The 27,329-nt window shown below is 44.1% G+C and overlaps 2 protein-coding genes across 2 annotated transcripts in view; one reads left to right on the forward strand and one right to left on the reverse strand.

Annotated features, from left to right (window-relative positions):
• T265_02248 (hypothetical protein) overlaps positions 1 to 125 on the reverse strand; it is a gene marked incomplete at both ends in the record, with an annotated part of 3,467 nt that extends 3,342 nt beyond the window's left edge. The window contains one exon of the mRNA XM_009166452.1: positions 19 to 125. Coding sequence (XP_009164716.1) covers positions 19 to 125 — 107 coding nt within the window. The remainder of the gene's footprint in view (positions 1 to 18) is intronic.
• T265_02249 (hypothetical protein) overlaps positions 1 to 16,386 on the forward strand; it is a gene marked incomplete at both ends in the record, with an annotated part of 41,025 nt that extends 24,639 nt beyond the window's left edge. The window contains 5 exons of the mRNA XM_009166453.1: positions 5,636 to 5,918; positions 9,224 to 9,379; positions 10,691 to 11,296; positions 14,939 to 15,064; positions 16,250 to 16,386. Coding sequence (XP_009164717.1) covers positions 5,636 to 5,918; positions 9,224 to 9,379; positions 10,691 to 11,296; positions 14,939 to 15,063 — 1,170 coding nt within the window. The remainder of the gene's footprint in view (positions 1 to 5,635; positions 5,919 to 9,223; positions 9,380 to 10,690; positions 11,297 to 14,938; positions 15,065 to 16,249) is intronic.
• Positions 16,387 to 27,329: the final 10,943 nt, after the last annotated feature.

The raw sequence follows: 27,329 nt of genomic DNA on the forward strand, positions 1-27,329 counted from the left end.
GGAAGGCCTCGGAACAACGCTATTTGCTGCCATCGGGAGAAGCATATGTGGCTATAGTGACCTTTCTCTGACTGGCACACAAGCACGCGTCCGGTCTCCCGAAGTTTTGCCAGGACCGAAGGCATATCATCTGCCTAATTAAAACCCAACTATGCGGTACCTACTCAACATAGGCGGTCAACACTTCCGGCGGTAGTTGTATATATCCTGAGTAATAAGAATCTTACCGAATTCATCCGCCACAAACTGCTACACCTCACGTGAGGGCCTTCCATATTTCAGAAGGGCCTTGCGGTTGCCCAACTCGTCTTCGGTTAGCCGTCGATTAACTGGAAGCCGGTCGTACAGAAACTTTGATAACTTGCGGTTGTGTTCAAGAAAATAAGAGGTGACTGCCATTTGGTTCCTTTGCCTCCGTAGACAAAGCCGCAAAAAAGTGACGGCAGATGAGGGTGATTTTTGGACTGAGCACATATGCGAAGAAGTACAACATTTTGGGGTTAAAGTTTTTATTTCACCCACAAGAGTTTTGCATAAAAACGGATTGTGTGTCGAAGGCGCGCCCCATGTGTCGCGATATCTCGAATATCGTAGCGACTGAGACATGAGGCGGCCTGATGCAGCACACCCAATTACCTGGAAACATCACAAATGAGCGATTCAGCTGGGCTCCAGGTGAGTCTCCCGAAGAATTAAATTTGTTTGCAAATGAGTGTATTTCGAGATCCAAAACTGCTCAACCTGTGTTAATTACATAGTTTTGATTTGTCTTTCAGCCAGCTGGGTAAGGCTCACCTGCCTGATGCGTTGACACAAATCGCATGGAATGCAGTATTCCTGACCAACGTCGCACGCACACCTCACAGACACAGACTGATGCAACATAGTCCTCTGAATTCGACACACAGACACACACATTTCACAGCAAAGTGCATCAGTCACCACATTGTCCTTCATTGCTCACGTAATCCATTCACGAATCAGGTTTCATTATCATTTTTCCAACGATATCTCATTCGCTGCCTGTTGCTGATTTTGTTTGTACGATTTATCGAGAAAGCTTACTCGCAATAACCGAAACGTCGGAATTATCACACCTTCAAAATATCTCCCTGTTTTAGCACGCTACGTAGCACAGATAAAAGGAAACCAGGGTGTTGCTTAAAGATTACTTTGGCGTTCGACACTACTTATAAGGTCGCCGAAAGCCTTTCGACAACCTACGACCGGTTTTGCCCTTCTTGGGACTCATCAGGAAGGTGCACTTCACGGGTTTCCGTTAACCGTATGTTCTTATTGGACTCAAATCGCACGAACTCTGACCGATACACTCGTCTGCTTATCGATTTGTTTTTGACGGGAGACTCACGTAGAACCCAGCTGAACATCACAAACGAGAGATTCAACTAGGTTCCAGGTGAGTCTTGCGTCATAATCAAATTTCTATGCAAGTGGTTGTGTAAGTCAAAAATGCTTATTCTTCCGAGTCTAAAATAAAACAAATGTTAGAGCCCCCGGAAAGTGAACACAATGCTCAACGCCCACTGGCCTGCTGTCTTTGCTCTCGTTCTTCATTAACAATAGAACTTGCAACAAGACTCATGAAGACGCTGTGATGGTATTACTGAATTTGGTCGACAATGTCCCCAACGCTCTACTGACTTCAAATTTTCTTTACTGAAAAGAAACTTCCTTGTTCCATCCACGCTGGTGTTAACCAATGCATTTAAAGAGTTTGCAATGTTGTATCGTATCCCATTGGAAGGAGTTATTTTCATCACTTTGAGACGGTGGAAGAATGTACAGCGGATAAAAGGATTTTGGCTGAATAATTCAGAGAACAGCAATAGATACGTTTGTTAATGTGACCTATTCCAGAGGTTTCTTTGTTCACCAAAGTCCAGGTTCGAGTCGTCATGTCTACGGTATCCAGACAGTCTTCGCTTCATTGCAGTACTAGACGCCATTCGTATGAATCCCTGCCGATGCACCGAATTCGCTTCTGAGTGTGTATACTTGTGTCTACACCGATTGCAGGACGCAATTTTGGCTGAAACTCCACAGTCTCTTCAGACTGCCATCAAGGTATTGCTGCGTACTCTTTAGGAAGATGACTTCTTTTCGGAGGGATCCATATTGAGAGGTGTGGCGTCCACCGTTCATGTAAAGAGATGAGGGGTAAGATGGCCGTGCATTGGGAACTCAGGAGGAGGAATCCGAAAATTTTGGTCTAATGTGTTGTATAGATGATTCGAATGTCTGGTTAGACTCCCATTTGGCACGGATGCAGAGCGTCATTCCGTCCGAACGATCCACCACTGTCTACGTGCGTCTATTCCTCGTGAGCTATGTTTTCGGATCGTCCAAAACTGACTGGGAAGACCAGACTGCTCATTTACATCCGAGTCAAATTTAATAAAGTAGTTGTTTTCTTCCACGCACTGCTACCTATAAGCTCTGAGTAAAACAAATCCATGTGTCGAACTTTCCAAAAAACGATAGTGCATGTTTTCTGTGGCTACTGAGAAGAAAGGCATTCCAGGCTATGGGACGAGAAGCTGTTTTTTCATTTTTCTTCTATGAGGGCCTGGGTAAGATGTAAGGTTGACGGAAATTCGGGGACTGTCCCTGCCTGATGAACCCCATAAGGGCGAAACCGGTCATGAGCTATCATAGAGTCCTGAGTAACCTTGTGAATAGATTCAAGGAGGATTTTGGACTCAACGAAGAATTTCTGATGACAACGATGATGCAGGCACGTGCCGCGGGCCTAATGGTTATCGAAGCAGCCATTCCGGTTTCATCTGCGCACTCAGAGCTTGTCCTCGTAAAATTGCTAATCGCGTTCACTCGTCTCTTTTTAAGCACACTCGGTCAAGAAAAATGCGCCTACCGGTTCGTGATGGAGGAGTTATATATACTTGACATCACATCTTCGAAGAGCAAGGCTTTTTTGATAAATTAGTCGGAACATAAAAATCTTTGAAAATCGAACAGACAAAAGATTTCTGGAGTGTTTTTGCGTATCTCAGACAACTTTCACTTCTGAGTGGGCACTTGAGGTAGTTATAAACAATATACCGAATCCGTTGCAAAGGATGCCGGTGTCCAGATGGTGCAGTTTAGATTCGCTTTTGAACTTCTTCGTGATGAGCTTCAAGAAGGCTGAAACCGGTCGTAGACTGTCGAAGTTTTCAGTGGTCTTTAGAATAATGTCCCGACCACTTTATGAAGTTTGACTCAAATACAGTCCAAAACTTGGATATCAATATTATGAGCTCCTGCTCAAATATGTAGTGAGACTTGACTGCAATTGTCGTAGTAAAATTGACTTTCTGACCATTAGAGTGCTACTGAGTTCTCGTCACTCGTAACCAATCGATCTTGGAAGCCTGCGTGGCCGCCTTATCATGCAAACCCGTCCGATATCTCAATTCATATAGCATGAGATCTATTGTCACACGTATGAAAGCGAGAAAAACCTCAACATACTCAGACAAGTGACGCGCTGGCAGGTGTGGAGTAGATCGCTTCGGCTATCAGCCAATCTACCCTAAACACCACGTTAACTTGGGGATTTTTTTATAATGAATCTTCCAATCTATCATTAGGGGATAAATGCTCTAGGGGGTACTGTGTTAAATTGACGTATAATGTAAAGCATATGTCTGTTTCATTATCCTACCAAAACAACCACAAATGGTGGCGTGGTTCTCTTCAAGAATTTCGCCAAGTGTTTGCACCGCCTACCGAGGCAAATGTTGTTCTCCGTGCATCCTTCAAAATGGCGCGAACCTCCAGGTGGGCAACGCATGATTTGATAGAAAGGCACGAAAAAGATCACGAAGACTTTGGGTGTTTTACGCTTTCCAGGATGGGTTCTCCGTGACCCCGCCTGTGCTTGGCCGGAGACATTGCAATAAATGGCGGCCAGTCGATGTCAGTGGCGTTCGTGGGGTTGTCTGTTTGAGCGCTTGGAGGTGTAAGCACCTCAGAATGCTTGATATAGGTCCCTCACCTACTTTTTACTCAAGGGCTTTAAATATAAGTCGACGAACCTTATGGTTGTGAAGCATCAGTGTCAGCACTGATGTTGTCTTTGGTGATAATGATGATGAACGCGCACTTGTCAACCCTGAATATAGTCTTACTGGACGGCTACACAGCCCTGGATAATCTGAATTAGTACAAGTTGAGGTTCCAGTTTTACATACCATCCAGCGTTATACGTTAGTCTCGCATATGTTTACTCAATCTAACAAACAAAGAACCTGCAAGCCAGTCATATGCGAAAAGCTCGCTCAAAAATATGCTGATACTTCATCTGTGCTGTGGCTGGATGGGAAGTTTTTCTCCAGCATAAATTTTCCTTGGAAATTTTACAGCTCTCCGGAATGTTGTTGTTGGCTATGGTCGCTTTAAGCGAGCACCACGTTATGTGTGCCATACACGCCGATGTGACTGACGCTGGACTTTACATACAAATCGGTTGTTGTGTTGGTTGGGAGGTTTGGAAATTCTGGGAATCACCAGCAATGCGCATCTCACGAAACCCATGACCTTTGGCCTAGTAATTTGACCGCGCGACCGTTCGGGCACGAGCGGCTTAACAACAGTTCGATTAATTCGAACTCAGACTGCTAATGATTCTCAATAAAGATGATCCACAGTGCTTTCGGGCTCTTTAGCGTGGATTGTGTTACTTACAGGACGGAATCTCCATCAAGTCAATTATCCTCAACGTTTTGTCAAAGCTCCTTCGCTGAATCACTTTCGCAGTGTTATTAGCTGATAGTAAGTAATCAAAATCGCATGCTGTTTTTCAACTAGGATAATGAATCTAATATAGTAACGATTAGCAGCACAGCAGTGACTTTTCGCTCACCTCGAACCGGTGAGGCGCACGCGCTGTCATGACCTCAACAGTGGTCTTGTTTCTTGTTCGGGAAATTAGTTCATCCACGATACGACAGTTATCTTAATGAGGGCCCAACGATCTGTATGGTCAGATGTCTTAATCGACTGGGAATGCAGCACTATGTCCTCCTTGTCCCACCGGATGAGATTTCAGCATCTGGATCACTGATATAGCATGAACTCCGGATATTTAGTCTAGACTCCTAAAGTACAGTTCATATGTTCACCGCCTAAACCAGCGTCATCCAGTGGTCTTATGCGTGTTAGAGAGCGGCTCAGTCCGTTTACCATGACCAATTCAGTCTACACTGATCCTCATAAAGTTGACATTCTTTATGGACGTCAGTAGCTAGTCACTGTGTCATCAAGAGTTCGCCTCCAAGATGGTTTTTACTCCTTGAACGCACCCATACAGCTCTTATTTTTAAGGTTGGGAAAATCAATTTGGCTCTAGCGCGGGTTCGCGCTGAGGAAGAATGGTGTCACGTTCACTCATTTCTCCCAAAGTACATCCAAACAGTAGCTATTATTTTTGGGCCTAGATAACTGCACGGATGAAATCGCGGACTACTTCTTGGACTCGGATTCGAACCCAAGCTAACGACAACCGCCCTGTTAATTTCTTTATTTATTTTATTTATTTATTTATCTGTTAGTATATACATCCTTGATTTCAAAAATAACGATGTGGAAGTTCTTGCTTCTCATTTTCTGTCAGATGGAGTCCTTGAGACCATTGTTGTCCCCAGCGCTCCTCAATCCACCCGCTTCCATCACAGTTGATGCGGTAAGCGATAATCCCAGTGTACAACCCGTACGTCCAACCAGATCAATCGCTGTCCAGAACGATTTATCAATAGATGGCGCTGCACTTATGACAAACCAGCAGCAATGTCGTGGAGGATCCATTGCTGACGCCCCGTTGAGGCCGGTTTTACAGGAACTGGCACATCAAGTGAACTCGCGGGAATCGGACAGCACTGCAGGAACGAGATTGTCAGGTGGGCTGATTAGCTTGGTGCGTATCTCGCGAAGTTATGACGAAAGGCAGTCGTTTATCTCTTATATTATATCTCGCTTGTTTGTCTTTACCGCCTGACTGCAGAACAGCGTGTATGTCCATGCTGCTAGGTGGAGATTCATGTTCCAACAGAGATAAGGACTTTACAGGACGTAGACAGTTCACAGCGAAGAGCACGAGTCAAATCTTGTTTACAACTGATAGTAGAAGCGATAATCTTCGACAAGAGCGCATAATCTACTCATAGGATGCAAAGTTCTTATTAAAAAAAACTACCCCTAGTAGGCAAAGAAAGCAACTACGGTTTTTTAGGGCGTTTGCGCTTCTGATACAGTAAGTCGAATTATTAACTCTATAGCCACCTGGAGGCCTGAGAAGTCGGACAGGCTTAAACGTATGCTTTTCTTAACCAGACCTTTCAGGGCGCACGAAAGAATGAACTTCTTGTGCTTGGTTACGTCGGTTCCCCTAGCACACTCCATTTTAATTGACCCCCTCAGGCTCCAGTTCCTGCGGGATTCCGTAGGTGTTCCAACTCCCGCTGTACTAGCTATCTCTCGGTAATCACCTAAACCAACATCCTCAGGATACCTGTGTTGTATCTATTAGGCGTATGCTTCGACGACCGAACAGCATCTGAAGCATGAACCTGCTTTAATGGAAGTGCCTACATTCACTAAACAAACACCGTTGTCGAATGTTTAGACGTCCTGCTTGCACGAGCGCGACCGAAGCTAGGCAATCCGATGGTTGCAACTAGCAACCATGACACCGAACGTGGAGTTTGTACTAAATGGCCTGAAGAATTGTAAAGCACTTGGATAAGCTTGTGATGAAATCATTTGTTTAGTTGTCCTGCTGTCTCATTCTAATCACGATCAATTTTCCAACGGCGAAATGCATGCATGAGTCCTTCACAAACACGCAGCATTTTTGTCTTTTCGCCAAAAAAACCTTCAACTTTGAGGAAAGTGAACGTAAATTGGGGCTCTCGTTCTACGGATTCATTCAAAGGTGATCAGCAAATAGGGGGCGAGATAGCTCTGTGGTTAGAGCGCGAATCTACTGACCGGTAGGTCTGTGGTTCGAACCCGACCTTCGCTTCTCGACTTTTCCAGTCTAGGCTTGGGTGACCTGACAATATCGCAGCCCTCGTGCTTTCTTCGGGTGGCATGGCGGATGGGCACCGGAAGGGTGTTACGACCAAACGATCAGCCAATAGCCTCGTAACAGAAGACAGGAAGTTGACTGGATAGAATGCTTCAATCGGTAACAAATAATGCGGCCAAGCTAATTGCAGCAGTCCAAGTTTACATAGCTGGAGTAGCAGAATAGCGTTATTTTATCGCTTGATAACTAGCAAGTCAAGTTGTTTCGTAAAGCAATTATTGTGGTTCTGTGAGAATCTCAAGGGTTAAAAGCTAGAAACAAGCATCACTGTCGATTCGTGTTGCAATTCGGATGGGAGCGATTAGCCCCCCTCAGTTGTCATCATCAGTGTTAAAAGACCTCAGTGCTTTGGCATAATCAGTCATGAGACAGTGTATTTGGACAGCAAACAAAAACCCTGGATGCAATATAGCGGCGCTTAAGCTTGGTATTAGTATGCATTTTTGCTACTACGTACTATCAGACTTTGTGCCTAGCATCATTGATTGGTACCAGTCACTCAATAAGCCAGTTCCAACTGGATCAGTCGTCGCTAACGTGATTAACTCTCTTGAATGTTGCCACATGAATTTATTCATTTAAAGGTCGTCTGATTCAATTTTTCAACCCACAACAATAGGCCTTTCTGGATTCAGTGAGATTTTGAAAAAAAGAATTGCTTGGGATGGTTTTGACATGATAGCCATAACCAATTATTCGCGCCATGCGCGTTTGGTGACGCCGATAGAACACTTTGACTGTTACACACTAGTCAGTACTGTGTTCAGAACTTATCTTGGAAAAATGGGTATGTATATTGTTTCAGTATGTGCGTGGCGTGTTCTGGCACAGTGAGATCCCTCAGTCGTCCGTGGACCTTTTGAGTCCTGTTCTGTGTGTACGCACGAGTTATTTATTGTACGTAATGTGAAAACACTATGGGAAATCACACACGGCGATTCCCACCTGACAGGTGAACAAAAGCAACTTGACCTGATTGGGACAAAGTTTGTACGCGTCGCACGTGATGTAGGTGGTAGCGGTGCAAACAAAATTGATGGACTTAACTAATGATACTTAACTAAGAGAAGTGAGTGAAAAGTGAACTAAGTGAAGTGCACTCGCTATACGAGCTTACGTCGATCGGATTGCTTCGAGAAAACCTAACTTCTTCGGCAGATATACTTAGTTATCTTCACCGTTTTTATAACGTTCTCAGAAAGCCTTCAGTCTCTTTTTCCGATAGCGGACTCCATATTGTTGGCATCGAACCCTGTATATCCTGAATGATTTATGAGCACAGTATGTAAACAGATTCTTGTTGGTTTCATTTGCCGCGCACCCAGTTCCAAAACTCAGTCCTCGTACAACTACTTTCCTACAATCTATGATGGCGATAAGGCACGCAGTGTCTTTTTGACTGAACCAACACGTTAAGCGAATATCTACTTAGATCGTGAGCATGGGTCACACCCAGTGGGTAACATTAGGCCACCTGTGCTGTACGGGAGAGGTAGCTATAGTTGAGAGGCACCCATTCTACCTTCTTCCACTGGCTTAAGCGGCCATGTGGCGACTTGGAAGATAGTATTGTTACACAGGAGTACTACTTTATAATAATAATATGGTTTTATAATAATAATCCTACCGAATTTAAAGCATCTAACTTAGGAAAGCCCAAATAAAATGATTTCGCACACAATATTCCTTCAATCCCTGACTTTAAACAAGCCGTCCAGTCACAGTATGCTTCAGCTTCAGGGATGATGTGTGCTTTTCGTAGAAGTCATAAGGAACACACTACTTCCTGGTCGTCCAACCCAAGCCAGGTTGCCACGCCCAGCTGTCATTCCGAAAAAGTTAATTCTGGGATCGTGGACCGCCAGCGACAAAGAGGACCTTTCACGAACTAACAATTTGGGTCTGATAGATCTTTTCTGCCTGCCAGAGGACCTGAAGTGTACGCATGTTGCTGTGGTTTATTCGGGGCCAGCTGTAATTTGGATCGTGTTGTATTTAACCAGTGGTCCCCGTGGGACTGGTGTTTTTAACCACTGTGAGGATGTTCTCGTCATACATTTCACCATCATTATTTTGACGGCCTTGCGATATTGGATTTGTTATCTGTACTTTTAGCTCTGGAAAATATTAAACGATCCTCACACAGGATGGTAGAACGACCACGTAGACGACGTCCCAACTTGACACGACCGGCCAAACGAACCTACCGGGGACCCCGAGTAGGTACACGACAGGCACCATGGACGGAGCATAACTCAGACATTGCATTAAGTAAGTATGTGGTTCCGCCGTTTGACTAAACTGATTATGAAGTTTATCAGCTATAGTCTCAGTCATCTCTTGTTCGAAGGTTATCGCATCCCTCTGAATACTTCCGCACAGACAGCTGACCAAGGTGCATTGCGTTGTGTGACCTGACTCATCTTCGAATCGAATTTGCATGTAGCAAACTCATCAAAACAAGCAATAAGTTTTCACGTGTTCATCCCACCAAAGTTATCACGTGGGGTTTCACAGGGTATTTGTACAGAATCATCGGATAACTGATCAAATGCCATAATCCTTGGTCTGCGGGCATCTTTCGACCTCGGTCTAATTTTTGCTCATTTTGTATTCTAGAGCGTGATGCTGTATGTCCTTGTGGCATGATCGATTTGTGTGCTTAGCCTACCGAAATGTGCTAGGAATATGCTCCTTTTAATAGACATCTGATTAATTCGTTGACTTCCGATATGCCGAAGTTCATTTTCTTCTCACGTAGTGGTGGTTGGCCTTTTTACTACCGGATGCTCAGTTCCTCGCCCCTTGATTTCTGGAACAATGGTTGCAAATACACCTCATTATTCCACCGTAATTATTGCATCAGCCATACGTTCACATCCACTGTATGGCTAACCAAGCCCTATACTGTTAAATGAACCTAAAACAAAATTATTCAGCTGCGCGAGGACTGAGATGAAAAAAAAAAAGAAAGCGTTCAGCTGTAGCCCCCTTCCGGTGCCTAACTGCCATGCCACCCGAAGGAAGCACGAGGGCTGGGATACTGCCAGGTTGCCCAAGCCTAGACAGGGGAAGTCGAGTGGCGGAGGTCGGATTCGAACCACGAACCTTCCGGTCAGTAAATTCGCGTGTTCGGTTCCAACCATGGACTTTCCGGACAGTAGACTAGCGTCCAAACCATTCAGCTATCTTGTGAATGAAACTCAGTCACAGTAAGCATGCCTCAAGGCCTTCTTACCGAGATAAGGCTACACTAGCACTGTATTGCCGTTCCACTATTGATGAACAAATAATAGAGTGCAGGTATCGTGTGTGTTTTGATAAATCGATCATCAGCGAGTTCAGATAAAGGCCAATTGTGTTTACTAATATAAGTATAACCGTACTTAATAAAGCAGTCGCACACTGGTAGTAAACAAGCTTAACGATAACGATCCAGCTATCAGTCTGGTGAGACAAATTTCGTACTTTTATTCATAAATCTGGTACCCCTTGTTTTCTCCCAGTGAGTCAATGTAACAATAAGGCCCTTATAAATCTTCCGTGAAAATAAATGGTTTATATACTTTCCTTTTTCTCCAGGGCCCACGACACATCCATTTATCAAGACTACAGCATCCGCACTGGTCCCAACAGCTGCATCTCCCCCGCAGCTGTCTAGCATTCAGCCGGGTTTGACGATTACCTCTGCTGTATCCACATTCCCAACCCAAACGTTACCAAAGCTCAGCTTTTACACAGACTCCCATGAACCGGAGACTAGTTCACCCGGTGAGTGTTTGCTTCTAGGCGTGGAGCATCATAGCAGAGTTCAGGCAGATACCGGAACGCCGTGGAATACAGGTGTTCCCGAGAATGACTTGCAACAACAGGCCTGTGACCCCACACAACAACAGCAAACGAATTCCAATACGGATCAGAATTGGTTGAATTTGCAGGACGAATTTCCGGGAGAAATTGACTGGACGGAATATGGCCGCACGAAACGGGAAATCGGGGAGAATCCGAATATCTTATTGGGGCGACCATGGTCGATGTACAAGGCATCGAGCGAATGGACTCGAGCTACTTGCGCTCTCATGTCTGCATTGTTTGATCCTGAGCAGTTGTCAACATCCACAGTTCTGGGACGAGGAAGTAGTGAACGGCGCAATCGGCTTCCGTTTGATAAAGTCAACTACATTGTTGGTGAGGAATCGTCTGTTGGTTACCACTACCGTCTTATTAACTCTGATATCCTTTTCCAAAGCTCTTTAGGTGGACACGTGGAGCAGCCTCGGCTCCAGTTCTACCGTCACCTGACGTACTCAAGGAGCACGGTGACTAATGGAAACATTTCATCTTAACTATAGTTCAGAGCTTTAAAGCCGGTGTCGTAACGAAAGAGTCGGTCGCTGGCATCCCGGCACCACTTCTGCTAGTACCTGACATAGCTCCATCTTCTCCGCCAGTATTTTGAATAGTATTTGTGTGAATTTCAACTTTTAGCTAGTACCTGACATAGCTCCATCTTCTCCGCCAGTATTTTGAATAGTATTTGTGTGAATTTTCAACTTTTAGTTGACCAACGGCGGGTTGACTGGTCTCCACTCAGACTGATGACCAACGTGGCGTCGACAAAAATGTGGAGCCCTGATCTTCAGCTCGTCAAGAGAATATCAAATTCATTTTAGTGAAGAGTATCACTTGAAATACCGGTAGATATATGCTTCCTAGTTAGATGGAACTCCTACACATTCGGTGATGCCATGAAAGATGGATGGGCCCAGCTGTTCTCCACAGCTAGCCTGGAGAAATATTTGGTATTTTGTTTGCATTCACGCAAAATAGACCAAGTTAGAATACGGACCGCCAACTGATGTTAGACAGTACATCGCTACAGACTCGTGGCAATAATGTTTCAACATTCTGCCTACCGAAGCTCCGTGCGACCTCACTATTTCGTGCACTAGTTATCTTGCATCCGATCATGAATAACATTTTTGCAGTGCAAGTTGGTATTTTTGGAATGGAAATATGTCTATACTACTGCTTATGCCCAAACTCCATAGACTTGTTTTCACACACACAAGCATGTGATCCCTACTTTTTCGTAAGACAGGCTCTCTAGTGGCCTGAAAAAAGTGAACGTGCTTTCGTGCGTAAATACTGACAGCGAAGAGACACATGGGGTTGCAGAGAATAGTAAATAGTCTTCTAGAAACCATAAGATTTGACAGATGCTGGTATGGAATGTCCAGCACGTAGCATGGACGAGAATACAAGCCTGGGGACCCTCAAACCAAAATACTTGATCCTGATTTTGCTGGAATTCTCATCTATAAGATTCTCAACTTAATTTTGAAAAAAGACGGATTTAAGCAAGCAAAGGGGTGCAGTCGAATAATTCAGTGAGTTCGAACGCAACGCCCGGTTTACTGTGAATGTGATCTCAAACCGTACTGAGACAGCTGAAGGACCCTCGAACCCATAATAGGAGTATAAAAGTCAGAACCAAGCAGGCAGTAGGCGAAAAGGCGGTACGGCGTACAGGCATAAGCCATGTCACTCTCGATTTCCCTGAATAACTGGCTTAAATAACCATCAGCAGTTCACGTGGGAACTGTTATTACGTTGAGATCGGGACCGCTTATCAGAACCAAGCAGGCAGTAGGCGAAAAGGCGGTACGGCGTACAGGCATAAGCCATGTCACTCTCGATTTCCCTGAATAACTGGCTTAAATAACCATCAGCAGTTCACGTGGGAACTGTTATTACGTTGAGATCGGTTCAGGACCGCTTAGGATCTCATTTTCGTAAGATGCATCGACTTGAGGAAATCGGTTGAGAGTGGCCTCTTCTGGGTGCGACAATTTCAATGTCACCGAACGAACTTGATCCTTACTTTTGGGCTGTTCGCTCCAGAGTAGGGAGAGAGACCCAACCCTTTCACTGAAAGCGTGATCATATGTGTGTGTGAACGAAATGGGATGGATAACTTCACAATCGACCGTCACCCATTTGTCCCCATACGATCAATAAAGAAGGCTCTGGAGGTGTTTGGGATGACTCCTCAGGATATTTCCCCCTCCATTTCGTTGATAGCATTAGGCCACTGTCCTCTCCACCAGCTGAGACATTTGGAACAGCCTAATGCTGGTTGTAGAAACATAGTTTGCTCCCCAAAATTGATTTTTGCCATAGGCTACTTACCCGTGCTACGCTTCTCTAGGGGTCTGATAGAAAACTTTCCACAATTTGGAGGTTGCAGACGGAACAACGGTTTACTGGAACCATCGAAATGGAAATGATGTGCTCTAAATGGCTGTAACACGCGGGTCACCTTGCGTACTTGCGTATGAGTGCTCACTTGACTGATCGCAAGCTGAAGCTGTAACACGCGGGTCACCTTGCGTACTTTTGTAAAGTATGAGTGCTCACTTGACTGATCTCAAGCTGACCACTGGGATCCTGAAACCTTTGTCAGCTTCATTTGAGTTTCATGGAGTCTTTCAGCCATTTTAGGTTTACGCTTCCAGTTCTGAAGCCGTTCTGTCACCCGATTAATGCGATCGAACGAACCGCCAAAGAAGTTTGGACATAGACATTTTATCTTAATTTATGTTGATCAACGGAGGGACTGATCGTTTGGCACCTATAATTTGCGTTCTGTGTTCAAGTGGTGTTCGCGCACGATCCCATTAGCTTACTGACTGATCAATCGCAGTGCATAATATTTAGTGTTCAGCTGTAACTCTCATAAGAAAGTATGATATCGCCAGACCGTTTAGCAAGTAAAACCATGATTGACGTTTTCTTGTCTTGAAGGAATTAAGCTGGTCGAAAACCACACCATCCAAGCTGTACTTCAAAATGATTATAATTTTCTTCCATGCCTGGTCAGCTCAGAGGTCGCTATATAATATTGTCTGAAAACTACGTGAGGTGTCTTACTAGTGCAGATTTATTCTAATAAGATCCCGTGATTCAGTAGTTGTTTGCAACCCTGAATACTGAAATTCTATGGACAAGCCTTCTGCCAGCATATGGATTCCTCGTGCTTCAGTTATAATTTCCTCTTGGAAGAATATTGTATTCCCTACTTGGCCCCACAGGTACTGGCTAACATGGTTTCATTATATTCACAGACGACCTGCAGTCTGGCTCCAGTTAGTGAAATTTCTCCGGATCACATCCAGTCAGCCGTCAAACCTATCATTTCGGAGAAATCACCTGTCGTCTCTGGTTGACAGATTTTGAAGTTCAACACAGCGTGTCTGGGTTGACAAGTCTGATATGTTTAGACGCTTCTGACCTGTACACCGGTACTCCGCAAGCAACGGAATTTTGTGATATTTTTCTCAGCAAGGTCTTTTAGCCGCAGTATTTCGACGCTAACCGTTAGTACTCACAAAGATTGCGAAGAGAATTTCCTGATTGGTCCAGACATTACCTACGTTACACTTTTAGACTTTAAAAACCAGGTGGCTTGTTTGCACAGACCCCATTGAGAGCAGAGAATTATTTTTAAAAGGGTGACAGTTGCTAGGACCTTGTCTTTCCTTCCTAAGGTTGATAGAAAAAGTGCGTTTTTTTCAGGATCACGAAAACTCTCGTCAGGGGGCTCAGATTCAAGTGATTTCTGCCTCAACTGACAGTCCGTTTTCTCTTGTTTCATTTTCGTTCGTTAACCCGGATAAATGCCCACAACGGAACACCTGTGTAGCTCCACATTCCGAGCAAAACAGTTGTCGCCCAGGCTGACAGCCGAATAAGAGTTTGTGCTTTTTAACTACTGTTTCACTTATCAGTAGCTCGTTACTTACCCTAATCCGTTTGCATCAAACACAGGCACAATTACCCAGGAATTCGGCGTATCTCCAGCAAAAGTTAGAGCGAGAATGGCGCAGAAGTGCAAAGATGAACGAAGGAGGGTAAGAATGACGACTCAGACAATGGGTCCAGATGCAGTGTGAGGTGAGTAGCTCCATTAGACTGTCGTGCGACTCGCGCCTAAAAATACCCTGCCCGGTCACCAGATTTGTGCATTGTGGATTGTTTCGACCTACATATATGGAGTCTAAGAAGAAATTTATAAATTCACCTGGCACTAAGTGTCTGCGATGCATGAAATGTGCCCGATATTATTCTAGTCGCTGCTAACAAAACTGTTGTCCCGCTATCGGCTCCCGGTCAACATGACTGCAGGAACCTGCGACCCATTTGACGTTAGAGTGGTCGCCTGTCGCTAAATGACCAGGTGCCTGAAGATGCGCTTCAAAAGGGTGGTCTTTGTCGAGCTTCCAGTTGTTAGACGCCTAAGGAAAACGAATTTAACTGACTTTCACAAGCCATCTGCAGTGAAGTTTTCTGCAGTCGTACACACGCGCACAGTTAACTAGGGTACTGAATAACAACTACAAAAACTAAGTACATCTGGATGTAACAGTCGCACAATTTCTAGAAGGCTATCGAGTCCACCGAGAACACTCAGCAGTTAGGGAGTGAAACTACTGACCGGAAGGTCTGTGGTTCGAACTCAAAACACTGCATTCTGACTGATCCAGTCTAGGATTGGACAACCTGACACTCTCAGTTCATGTGCTTATGGACGCCAAAAGGGCACTAGGGGTGAACGATTATTATTATTCCTCTTAGAAGGTCTCTGAATTGACGTTCCCTGCTGCGTATCCGCTGGTGGTCGAGTTTTCTTTCATTTGTGCTTTCGGAAGGTCTGTCGTAAAAAAATTCCGCACTTATTTTTGTAAAGAAAACAATCGCCAGACTGTCTACACTGGTTGATGAGCTTAGTGAATCGTCGCCGTTTCAGGATCCCAAGCGCTTTTGAGCATTCGCTCATGATACAATATTTTGAACGATTGTTTGTCGTCGACGAGGCCTGGTTTTGAAGGTTGGCAGATAGAGGATTGGCGCTCGACAAAGATGCGTTAGGTGTAGGGCTGTAGTACACAAGTGAACCGTCCATTTACATAATCATAGTTGCAATCGCCGATTTGCATCAGAAAACGCCCGAAAGACTCGTAGTGTGTGCAAATTACCACCCAACTGGTTTTCTTCTCTTCAAACGCGTATTATCGTATTCCGAAAAAAAAATTCGCTAACACCCTTCTCCTAAAATGTTATGTTTTACTCTTCTATCAGCCAAATGGAGCGTCTCAATGGATGACCAAGTGTCCTTCCCCACATGTTTGCGGAACATTGTACATGATTCTCTATCCCATCAGTTCACCTCTTTTTTGTAATATAAACCATTCAATTTTCTATGCAATACAATAAAGTTGCTCATTTGATTTTGGCTTGTGAACCGCAGAATCTCGAGCCACGAATCATCAAGTTTTTCCGGGACACATTCTCAGCAATGCAGATTTACTACTTTAATTTGAAGCCGTAGTCAGATTTGCACTCCAGCAAACCAGAAAAAAGTATTTTATCATGCGGATAGAGTGGCTCTCAGTGTTTATTAGAACGATGTGGTCGACCCCGTAGTTCGAAGTGGGCACGGATTTGTAATCTGCTCCTCTAAGAATGGTGATTCCTACGGTATCCTTGGCAGCAAAAACCGAGGAGATCCCACAGCTGACCGATCTACCTTAAACGATCGGTTTTCAACATAGAGTCAATATAAATTCTCTTGCCTCTCGTGCGACGCTGTTTTGACCTCGTGTTCGCAAAAATTAATGGTAGTTCGCTGACTATACGCTTCACTGCCTAGTTCTGGAAAATGTACGGTAGTACCAATACTAGCCCTCCACCAATTTAATTTATCACTCGTAAACTTAGTTGGAAAAGAGGTGAATAATCCTGAAAACCGGGAACTACCGGCCTGATAAAAGCATTGTGATGTTGACTGAAGCAGTTATGCAATACACAAAATAATGTACGTTTGTCGGGGAGTTTCATCTGCCATTTGGATAGGGTAAGACAATAACATTGGTGTGAAATTTCCGCTTCATAATTCCGTTAGCAAGACTTGTTCTTTCGCTCACTTGTACTTAGAGTGGTTCACAGAGTGGGCTATAGTGCGTGAGAATGAATCCACCACTTTCCTGGTACAGTTGACTGAAAAGGCGTGATACACTACATACAGAACTTTTTGACAGCGCACGATCGGCTTCGTTTCTCTTTGGACTCATAAGTTAGGCGTGGTTCCCAAGTTTCTATCAACCTTATGTTCTACTGGGACAAGGATTGCACGGAATCCTTAATTCGCATACTGATTCGGTTTTCTCCAACTGAAGAAGAACATAGATATTCAGGTGGGTATTTCGTGAAAACCAATTCGGTATGCACATCAGTGCATTTATCGAAAGTTGACTGAGGTTTGCAGGCTGCAAACTTTATGGATACAAAATACTTTGATATCTCGAATACCAGTCTAAGTATATTTTTAGGCTGCACTTGTGTTTGAAGAGTACCATAAATGATCAGTTCACTTTACACCAACGGTTGGAGACACGACCTGGTTTTTTGCGAGCTTGTATCTGACTCGAAAAAATTCTGCTCTCCCTGTTGCTCCAATTATTGTGTGACAACATATACCTTCGGATATTCGGTAGCCAATGCAATCAATCGAGCAGGAGATTCTGTGGCATGAGGAACAGTAATTGTTAACACACTTGAAGATCGGCTCAAAAAACCTATCGGATCATCTACAAAGCTAATGGAGAGTACAGGAGGATCGATCGGCATGAAGAGTAAATCCTCCACGGACCGTGTCCGACAAGTAATGCATTTTTGATGCGAACGTTTTCCAATCAATGGTATACTGGAGTTCGTTGGCCAGAGTCATCTTCGGGGATCGTAACTCTTTTGACTGTTCCCAGCAAATCTCAAACAGCTTTTCTCCTGAAACTGACAAGCAGAGTTGCTTTAACCTGGCACGCCATTGAAGGTGTTCAAAAAAACCCGAGGAGCTGACCTCATTCCACTAACTGATAGCTTCAGGTTCTGCATGTTTAAACTAAAGGTTGCGTAGCTTACCGAATTCTGAACATTGAATCGTACATTCTTCCTCGACTGTCAACACGAAAACTATAACATTTATGAGTGAATATTATTTACTGATAGAGAAAATGGAGATGATAGCGATGCTGTTAAGAAGTTGTACTTTTAAGGGGGGATTATCCAGCTTCTCTCGGAGGAACAGAGATGGTATTGCGCACCTTATTCAACAGAATCATTAAATCACTTCACTAGCTTCTGCACTTCATTGGCTTATTATTATTAGTTAACTTGAGGTCAGTAAAAGTGACTGCCTACGAGGAACCACAACTCCATTTAGACTATGTTGGCTGCTTTCTATGGAGGATCATCGTTACAGGGTTGAAGAGGATGGAAAAATCTTGCATTCTTGGTGATAAACAGACCGCTACCTGAAAGGAAACTATTCACAAGGTTGCTGAATACTCTTCGACAACCACGACCGGTTGTAGCCAATGCAATCAATCGAGCAGGAGATTCTGTGGCATGAGGAACAGTAATTGTTAACACACTTGAAGATCGGCTCAAAAAACCTATCGGATCATCTACAAAGCTAATGGAGAGTACAGGAGGATCGATCGGCATGAAGAGTAAATCCTCCACGGACCGTGTCCGACAAGTAATGCATTTTTGATGCGAACGTTTTCCAATCAATGGTATACTGGAGTTCGTTGGCCAGAGTCATCTTCGGGGATCGTAACTCTTTTGACTGTTCCCAGCAAATCTCAAACAGCTTTTCTCCTGAAACTGACAAGCAGAGTTGCTTTAACCTGGCACGCCATTGAAGGTGTTCAAAAAAACCCGAGGAGCTGACCTCATTCCACTAACTGATAGCTTCAGGTTCTGCATGTTTAAACTAAAGGTTGCGTAGCTTACCGAATTCTGAACATTGAATCGTACATTCTTCCTCGACTGTCAACACGAAAACTATAACATTTATGAGTGAATATTATTTACTGATAGAGAAAATGGAGATGATAGCGATGCTGTTAAGAAGTTGTACTTTTAAGGGGGGATTATCCAGCTTCTCTCGGAGGAACAGAGATGGTATTGCGCACCTTATTCAACAGAATCATTAAATCACTTCACTAGCTTCTGCACTTCATTGGCTTATTATTATTAGTTAACTTGAGGTCAGTAAAAGTGACTGCCTACGAGGAACCACAACTCCATTTAGACTATGTTGGCTGCTTTCTATGGAGGATCATCGTTACAGGGTTGAAGAGGATGGAAAAATCTTGCATTCTTGGTGATAAACAGACCGCTACCTGAAAGGAAACTATTCACAAGGTTGCTGAATACTCTTCGACAACCCACGACCGGTTTCGCCCTTCTTGGGGCTCATCAGATAGGCATAGTCCCCAAGTTTCCGTCAACCTTATGTTCTACTTGAACCCAAATTGGACTGTTTTCGGGAAATACACTCATTTGCAAATCAGTTTGGTTTTCACGAGAGGCTCAAGAAGGGTGAAACTAGTTGTGGGTTGTCGAAGAGTTTTCAGCAACCTTGTGAGCAGTTCCCTTTATGAAAATATACTGCGGTATCTCGAATATGGTGCCAACTAGAACATGAGGTGGCCTGTGTGCAGCACATTCACTTTTAGAATATCATAAACGAGAGACTCAGTTGAGTCTCTCGTGAAAACCAAATTGATTTGCCAATGAGTTTATTTCCCCAGCCCGCTACCTACTTTTTCAACCGGTTGATGTGTTTTTTTCAGAGGGCAAAGAAGACTAAGTCGTGACACATCGATTTCACCGGTACTCTCCATCGTTGGAATCTCTCATTTCTGCCATTGTGGTCTTCAAGGAAAGGGTGTGAACTGTTTGCGTTTTTACTAACAGTATTGTCCCTGTTTGGAAACTTACTGTCTAGGTACTATACACCACACACGCACATCGAGGACTGCACTGGGAATAGCGTCTCACTACATCTCACTGATAACAGGTTTATACATATATCACGCTTGAGTCAGCTGCGTAGTTGTACTGCAAGAAATCGGACGTCTGCATATCAGCTGCGCAATAGATGATATATGAATTTAGGTGAGCGGAGTAATCCACTTGAAAGTGATGTGCTAAGAAAACCGAGGTGACAATAATTTCTGATGAACATCAGTCCGTACTCATCAGTAAAAAATCATGTGTATCGTGCTGACCAAGTAACCAACACACCAACTAACACACTAAAAACTAGTCGGCTCCAACCATAAAGCACTGTCCCAACGGGTTTCAGGCAGTTTTGTTTCACTGTCTAGTAGAACACCGGATGAGACACCTCACCCATGATTTTATCATAAGCGGAGTGAATTTGATGTGGAAAAAATCTTCACATCTACCTAGAATGTTTAATTGCTTTGGAGATGTCTGTTTTCGTGGTATCAAACTTCCCCGTAGCATGGCTTTCCTCATGTGAGCGGGTCGTGAATGAATGGTGCTTATACTTGAAACGTGCATTGCAGTGTAGCTGTCTGGCTATCATTCTCCAGATAAATCAATGATTGTCACTCTGTCAATCATTCATTTTTGTATGGCACTAAAGCTGACTAGTGCTCCCAGCCACCCCATTAGTTGTTCTGTACTTCAAAGGATCGGATAGGTTCGTTTACCAAGTTCACAAGTGTTAATTTCAGGTTATCCAATGAGGACGACTTTCATGAGATACCAAAGTCTAGTCGAAATATGCAAAACGACTCAACTAGGGACAGTCGAGATCTATCAACCCCTACGGGAAGATTTTATAAGAGTCTGGTTGCCGTCGCTGTAATCCGCCCATCAGACGGGAATCCGTGTGCTCGACTGTGGATGCTAATGGCCTTATAGCTGTCATCTAGCGCTGACCCTATTGAGCCCGAATTTCTATGTGACCAAAATGTGAATGTTTCTGCTTCTACCGAGACACTCGCTAAGGCCAGCCGACTGTTCTGGGTGCTTCCACAGCCGGAAAAGTTTGTCACGCTAGAGCGGCAGTTTCACAGTCTAGGTTGACCAATGAGACGCTGTATGTTTCACAAACTCACATCCGCTCACAAGTGAGCTTACATTAACAAGTCCCTTCCGGGCGCGTACAATGACACCAGATATTGGGTACACAACCAACCCATGTGAACGTCACCGAGAGGCCCACCAAGAAACGAGCAACATTTTTCGTTAACTAGCGGTGAGGGACTACGCAACTTCAAAACAGCTATTTATGGTGCTGGAGCTCCGTCAAATTGTTGCCAAATATCAAGTTTACACTACCTCAGTGTTCTCAGCTGACAAATGGAATTGCTCATCTCATTTCGATTAACACGTATCGATAGAAGTCAACCAAAAACTACTTATTCCGAGTGGTAGTCCCTGGTGAATGTTCCCACCGTTGGAGCACGATTTTACCCTCATGATATGGTTTATGAAAACAAGTGGAGAAAACTCTCATCAAAATCCTAAAGTTAAACGGAATTTCCATGACATAAAAACAATAGATTGGCATTTTTTAATGTGCGCTCGATTTCTAAGGAGTTGTAAATGGAGATGCCAAGTTAACGGCTTTTTCAACGTTTGTCCAGCAATGGGTCATCATCCTTCACTCCTAAGCTTTACCTTTGAGGCATTTACTAATCTAAGAACGACGAAAATGGTAGACGCTGTTAGATCCCCTCAAGCAGGGATGACATAAGTGGATCCTTCTCGAGAAAAAACCTGGTTACAGACACATACATGGTACCAAAATAAAAAATCAACTCATTGCTTGGATTTAGCTGAATCTTTGTTGGAGAGGGAAGTTGTGTTTGATGGACCCCTCTAGGAGATGTTAAAGGACTGCAAGATCCCTCAAGAGGTGACGATAGATCTTTGCAAAGTAGGCTTGATTCAGGATTGGTTTCTTCTGGAGGCTTGTCGATTGACTACTGTGCGGAAATGGCAGACAAACCTCTGGGTAGATGTTAGTTTAGAAAAAAATGCATTGTGAAAGACAAAATAGGAGCACTAACATCTGGTCAGCCCTCCTGAATGAACTTTCAACAAGACGGTTGGAGTTGGAGCAAGAGATATGCCCCAAAAATGGTTTTTATGAGTATATTTATCTCTTCTACATGCTTCAAGGTTTCAAGAATAGAAGTTTCAGTGATTTCCTAAATCCAGTTCGGTTTTCTATAACGATGCTCACACAGGACTCTCAGGATTTAGTGGCCACATCAGCAAAATGGATTCCTAATCGATATGGTAAGAAAGTTGAGCTCAGGTCTTGGACTCTAAAGTCTTATTACCTATGCAGTTCCCAATGCAAATTTAGTGGCCTACTTCTAGCTTTCCATAATCATTTTGTCTAACGCAAATGCCCTGTACTGAACTCTTGTCATTCTTGTAACGACCAAAGTCCCCTATAAGACATCCGACGAACAAGGGAGAGCACAGAGGAAGAGACGATTTCAGGGAACGTTTTCTTTAATTTGATTATCATCCAAGGAGCAGAACTCTCCATAGCCATAGAGAATCCATTCATTAGTTACGAAACTGGCAGCTTTGTTCCCTAAGAGTAAGAATCACATTGACATTACCCTCTGGTGTTCGCATGAATCTACAGGTTGAATACTGCACGCAGCGGATAGTTTGCTACTATATCACATAATATATAAGCAGTCGCTTATTTGACTTGAGGTTCATCTGATTGTCACATGGACCTAGGGGCTTAGTTGTTTCTCCCTCGAAAGGCGACCTTTCCCAAAGAAGATCGATTTGGTCCTCGATATCGGACAGACTACTTACTACGCTACCTACCCTTTTGGTTGGTGTTCTGTTCCCATTTTAACCGATTCATGCTAATTCGTTTTCACATTTCCGTTTCACATGTGTCCGTGTTGCAAACATAGTGTGCGGTTGAAGTCACAGACTGACCCAACGCGCTGATTGGCTCCACTCACGATTCGCCATCCGACCACGGACCGACGCCTGTTGTGTTCGTGCTATTCAGTTTTACTGTAACTCGCTAAAAAGCGGTCTTTTCTCGTCATGTTGTGTTTTAGGTACGGGACGTAAGAGTACTGAGCTGTTTGTTGTAACCTTATCAGCGGCTCAGAAAGGCGCTTTTGAACATGACATAACAATGTGTGTTTAACTGTTGAGACTGAAGTAAATTATGAGTTGTCCAGTTCTTAGTCACCGTCGTATAGGTGAAAGTAACTTCAGTAACTTCAGTACACAACTACTCATTTGATTCCACATATCCGGTAGATTCAAAGTCAGTTATTTTTTCAGCTCGAAAACCGTGTACCGAAATACAGTGGTTCCAGCTGGCACACTCGTTGATCGAGGCTAAGGGGAATAGTGGAATGACATCCATGCCTTGGAGGTGAGGTTGAATCGTTCTGTTCGGCAGGGAAGGCATTCAGAGCTTTGATGCAATACCTCCATTGACTGTGTGTGAGGGTCACTGACCATCGGATTATCTTGTTCTGTGGCCCTCATCCGGTGAGAGGGCACTTACTAACACGCCTGGGTTGACTGTTGAAGGCTTCCACACTCCAATGCCAAAACATAGACTGACCCCCTCCGGGTCGTCCTCTCCGACACAAGGGCTGAGCGAATGGAGCTCTGCGAGGAAAACGGTCCTCTGGCATACGAGGTACATTGCCTAACTAGTACAATCCGTAGGGTGTGATCAGCCGGTCTCTGCAGGTAGAGTACACTTTCCCGAAAACCACCTGGGTTACCTCAGGATCACTGATCTGACCATCGCGATGCTTTGGGGGTACCGAATGTCAAGGGTGGAGGGCCTCTGGAGGCTTTATACGGCCAGCGGCCACGTCTCCGACATACAAAGTAGGACTGCAACATTGTGCACTGCACCGATGAAAGTGAGCTGATTTCACATCGGGGGTACCGAATGTCAAGGGTGGAGGGCCTTTGGAGGCCTTATACGGCCAGCGGCCACGTCTCCGATATACAAAGTAGGACTGAAACATTGTACACTGCACCAATGAAAGTGAGCTGATTTCACATCAGTGCCAATAAAGTCGAAGGTCAGCGAACACTGTCATGGCCTTACCCATTTGTCTAGTTAGTTCGTCTTTCACCAATCCGCCAGGATTGTGCAGCCACCTAGTTAAAGGAATGTATTTACCACGCCGATCGGTTCACCTGCAAGCATGAGGTTTGGGTTTGATCACAACAACTTTTGCAGCAGCACTTTACACTCTACAGGTGTGAAGTGCATCTCAAACTGTGCAGCGGGATTATTTAACGTATCTAGGAAGGCTGATGCAACGACAGGAGTATCATCTGCGGCAGAAAAATACGGCGCTTCCAGGAGGAACATTTACCTCAGATCCTACAAAAACGGGGTTACTTTTGAAACCTCTGTCTCTTCGGGAAGAGCCAGAAAAAGGCGTTCGTTCTGTAGCACTTTACAGCACAAGAGTGAAGGAAAACATGCGTTGTTGCCTGCCTTTGGAATGAGCCAGTCGGCTTTTGGATAACCTACAACACCATCGCCGACTTCCCAGAGAAAATTCTTAGATATGATGAAACAAATCCAGGGTTCATAGTTCCTAATGTCCGGAAATAGGTGCAGGCAATTTCTCGAAAAAAACACTGATCCTTCAAACAGGAACTATTATTTTGAAACTGTTACATTCTGGAGGGAAGTCTGTGACGATCTGTGACTTTTGTGAATAGAAGTTGAAGTAAATGTTAACTTTTCCGAAGGAGTCAATATAAATCTTCATATTTTGTGGTATATTCTGTTAGATCCCATGGGCACTAAACCTTGGGTTCTACTAGATATACAACCAATTTTATTTGATGAAACTCTCAGAATACTCAACTCGACCATGCAAGAAGGCGATAAGCAAATTTTGTCCGAAACAACTGATAAGCTGTTGTGATAGTATAATAGAACGATGACCCAGGAAAATGCACTTATCTTGTGGGAAGGACCAATAAAACAAAAAGCGAATCTTAATAGAATAATGAGGACCTTTTTCGAACGCAAGATTCACGGCTAGCGACCAACACTGCGGATATGAGACATGAAAACAGGTTTCCAGCATTAAATTACCGTAATTCGTTTCCATGCTGAAAGGTCAGAGAGCTAAAGAGTTCAGCTACAGCAGTTTCTACGTACTAGCTCAATTCAAAACAAAGAAATTAGGAATTATGGAAGGGTCCACCAAGAAAGTTACCAACAACTTCGCTGAAATCCCTTTATGGCTGAAGCGATGCAACTCAAATCGGAGTGTCCAGATTTGACGAGAGTATTCACATCTAAAGTCCAATCTACTACACGAAAATAGGACCACAAATTAACACAAATCGTGAAAGGAATGATGAAAACAAGAAAAAGACTACCGAAGGACTTTATGTAACGAGCCAATCAGACGCAAAAAGGGGTAGGTAGCTGCGAATTAGAGTCAGGAGATGATAAACTGGTGTGTAAGTAGAGCACTGTCAGTGGACTGTTAACTGAGAAGGGAGCTATGCTTTCAAGGCAATAGCTTGGATGAGTGAGCGCCGTTGAAGACGCGACTGGGCCACGTCTGACAATGTCTCTAACCACTGATATAGCCTGTCTTGGGGTCCCCACAGGAAGACAGCGATGATCAGCGCATCTGAGTTTGCTGGTAATGGTTTTATACTTCCCTGCCAAGTCATTGTTTGACCACCTCTGGCTCTCTTCCACCCTTCGCATGGTTGTGCGAAAAAAGCCCTTCAAGGAAGTCGATCGACTGGCATACGCAGCACGTGGCCAAGCCAGCGCAACCTATGCCGTGTGATCAGTTCGTCTATCGAGGGTGAGTTATTTCTCCCAAATAACATTCGACGTATTTTAGCATTGCTGATCCGGTGTTCCCACCAGACTCTAGCAATGATCCGAAGACACAAATGGTCAAGCACTGAAAGTCTTTTGATGTCTTCGGCGTGTAGTGGCCGTATGGTACTATGGAGCGCATTGTAAACTCTACCCTTGATGAACAAGCTGACGTCACGCCCACGCCACAGGTGACGCAGGTTCACAAAAGCTGCGCTTGCCTTCCCAACGCAGATGGAAATATCGCCTTTCGCGAGATCACCGGATTTTATACAGATGCCCACGTAAACAAATTTGTCTACTACCTTAGTCGGTTCATCCGCAAGCATTAGGCTAGGGTTCAAGTCTGGTCAGTTTTGCAGTACCCTTCTCGGAATCACCACTCTTGAGAAACAGTCTACATTTCACCATGCAAACAAATTTGGAACCCACCGGTGGTCGTAGGACGTTCCAAGTTCGTTGTCATCTAGAGGGGGAAACGTAGTATCCCTATACGTGTTTAGCCGCAAACGGAAGGAGAATGGGTAAAAACGTCACTCAAATGATTAGTGAAGCTATCATATGAACGAACGTTTGAAATCCGAAATATGAAACTCCTTGGGTGACACAATAATAGTACTCTCCATTTTGACAATTGAGGTAACCGCATTGTGACTAAGCCACATTATTCAAGTGTCTTGGTACAGTGTGAATTCATGTAGGAATTACATTTCGGTCCAAACTGATTTCGTACTATTCCTCCTCTAGCTTGTGTAATCGTCAATTTCCATACCATATTACCAAATGTTCCGAGTGACGACCGGATATCCCCATCAAAGTGAGAATCAAATTCCACCTTAAAATATTTCCAAGCCGTACATTCATCACCGCCATTCTCTTCATATCTTTCAGCCAAATTTTATCAGGTGGCTCATCACAAATACTTTTCCTTGCCCATTTCATTTTTCACGCATTTGTGCTTTTCCGGTAACTGGCAGTCAGAAATTCATCATTCTTTGTTTCCGTTCAGTAGGCGACTGCCAAATTGCCTAAGAGCTGACTGGAATGATGGTCACAATTGCAAAGTATGCGGGTGACGTAATTCTGTTTTACGCGTCACGTTTTCGTACTTTATTGCAATACCATTTGATCAGAGATTCTCATATTCTAGCTTCATTTCTGCAACAATGCGAGCGAACACTTCCTCTGCCGTTCTGTATGTCGTACGCGCTATTATACACTTTCAACTAGACGAGGATTGCTAACCTACCGGCTTGACTCATAAGTGCCAAGATTTCCTCCACATTCGGCGAATAGCTTCTTGGATCAATTTTAGCTTCGTCACTTTGGCATTCAACAACGACCGCGAGCAAAAGTGCGCACACTTTACTCTTGTAGCTACTGATTCCTCTTCGCTGGATGGGTAGCTGAGTGAAGTCACGTGCCCAACTGTGTGACGTGGATCATTTA

The sequence above is a fragment of the Opisthorchis viverrini genome (assembly GCF_000715545.1).
Source record: "Opisthorchis viverrini unplaced genomic scaffold opera_v5_26, whole genome shotgun sequence".
Taxonomy (NCBI): Eukaryota; Metazoa; Platyhelminthes; class Trematoda; order Opisthorchiida; family Opisthorchiidae; genus Opisthorchis; species Opisthorchis viverrini.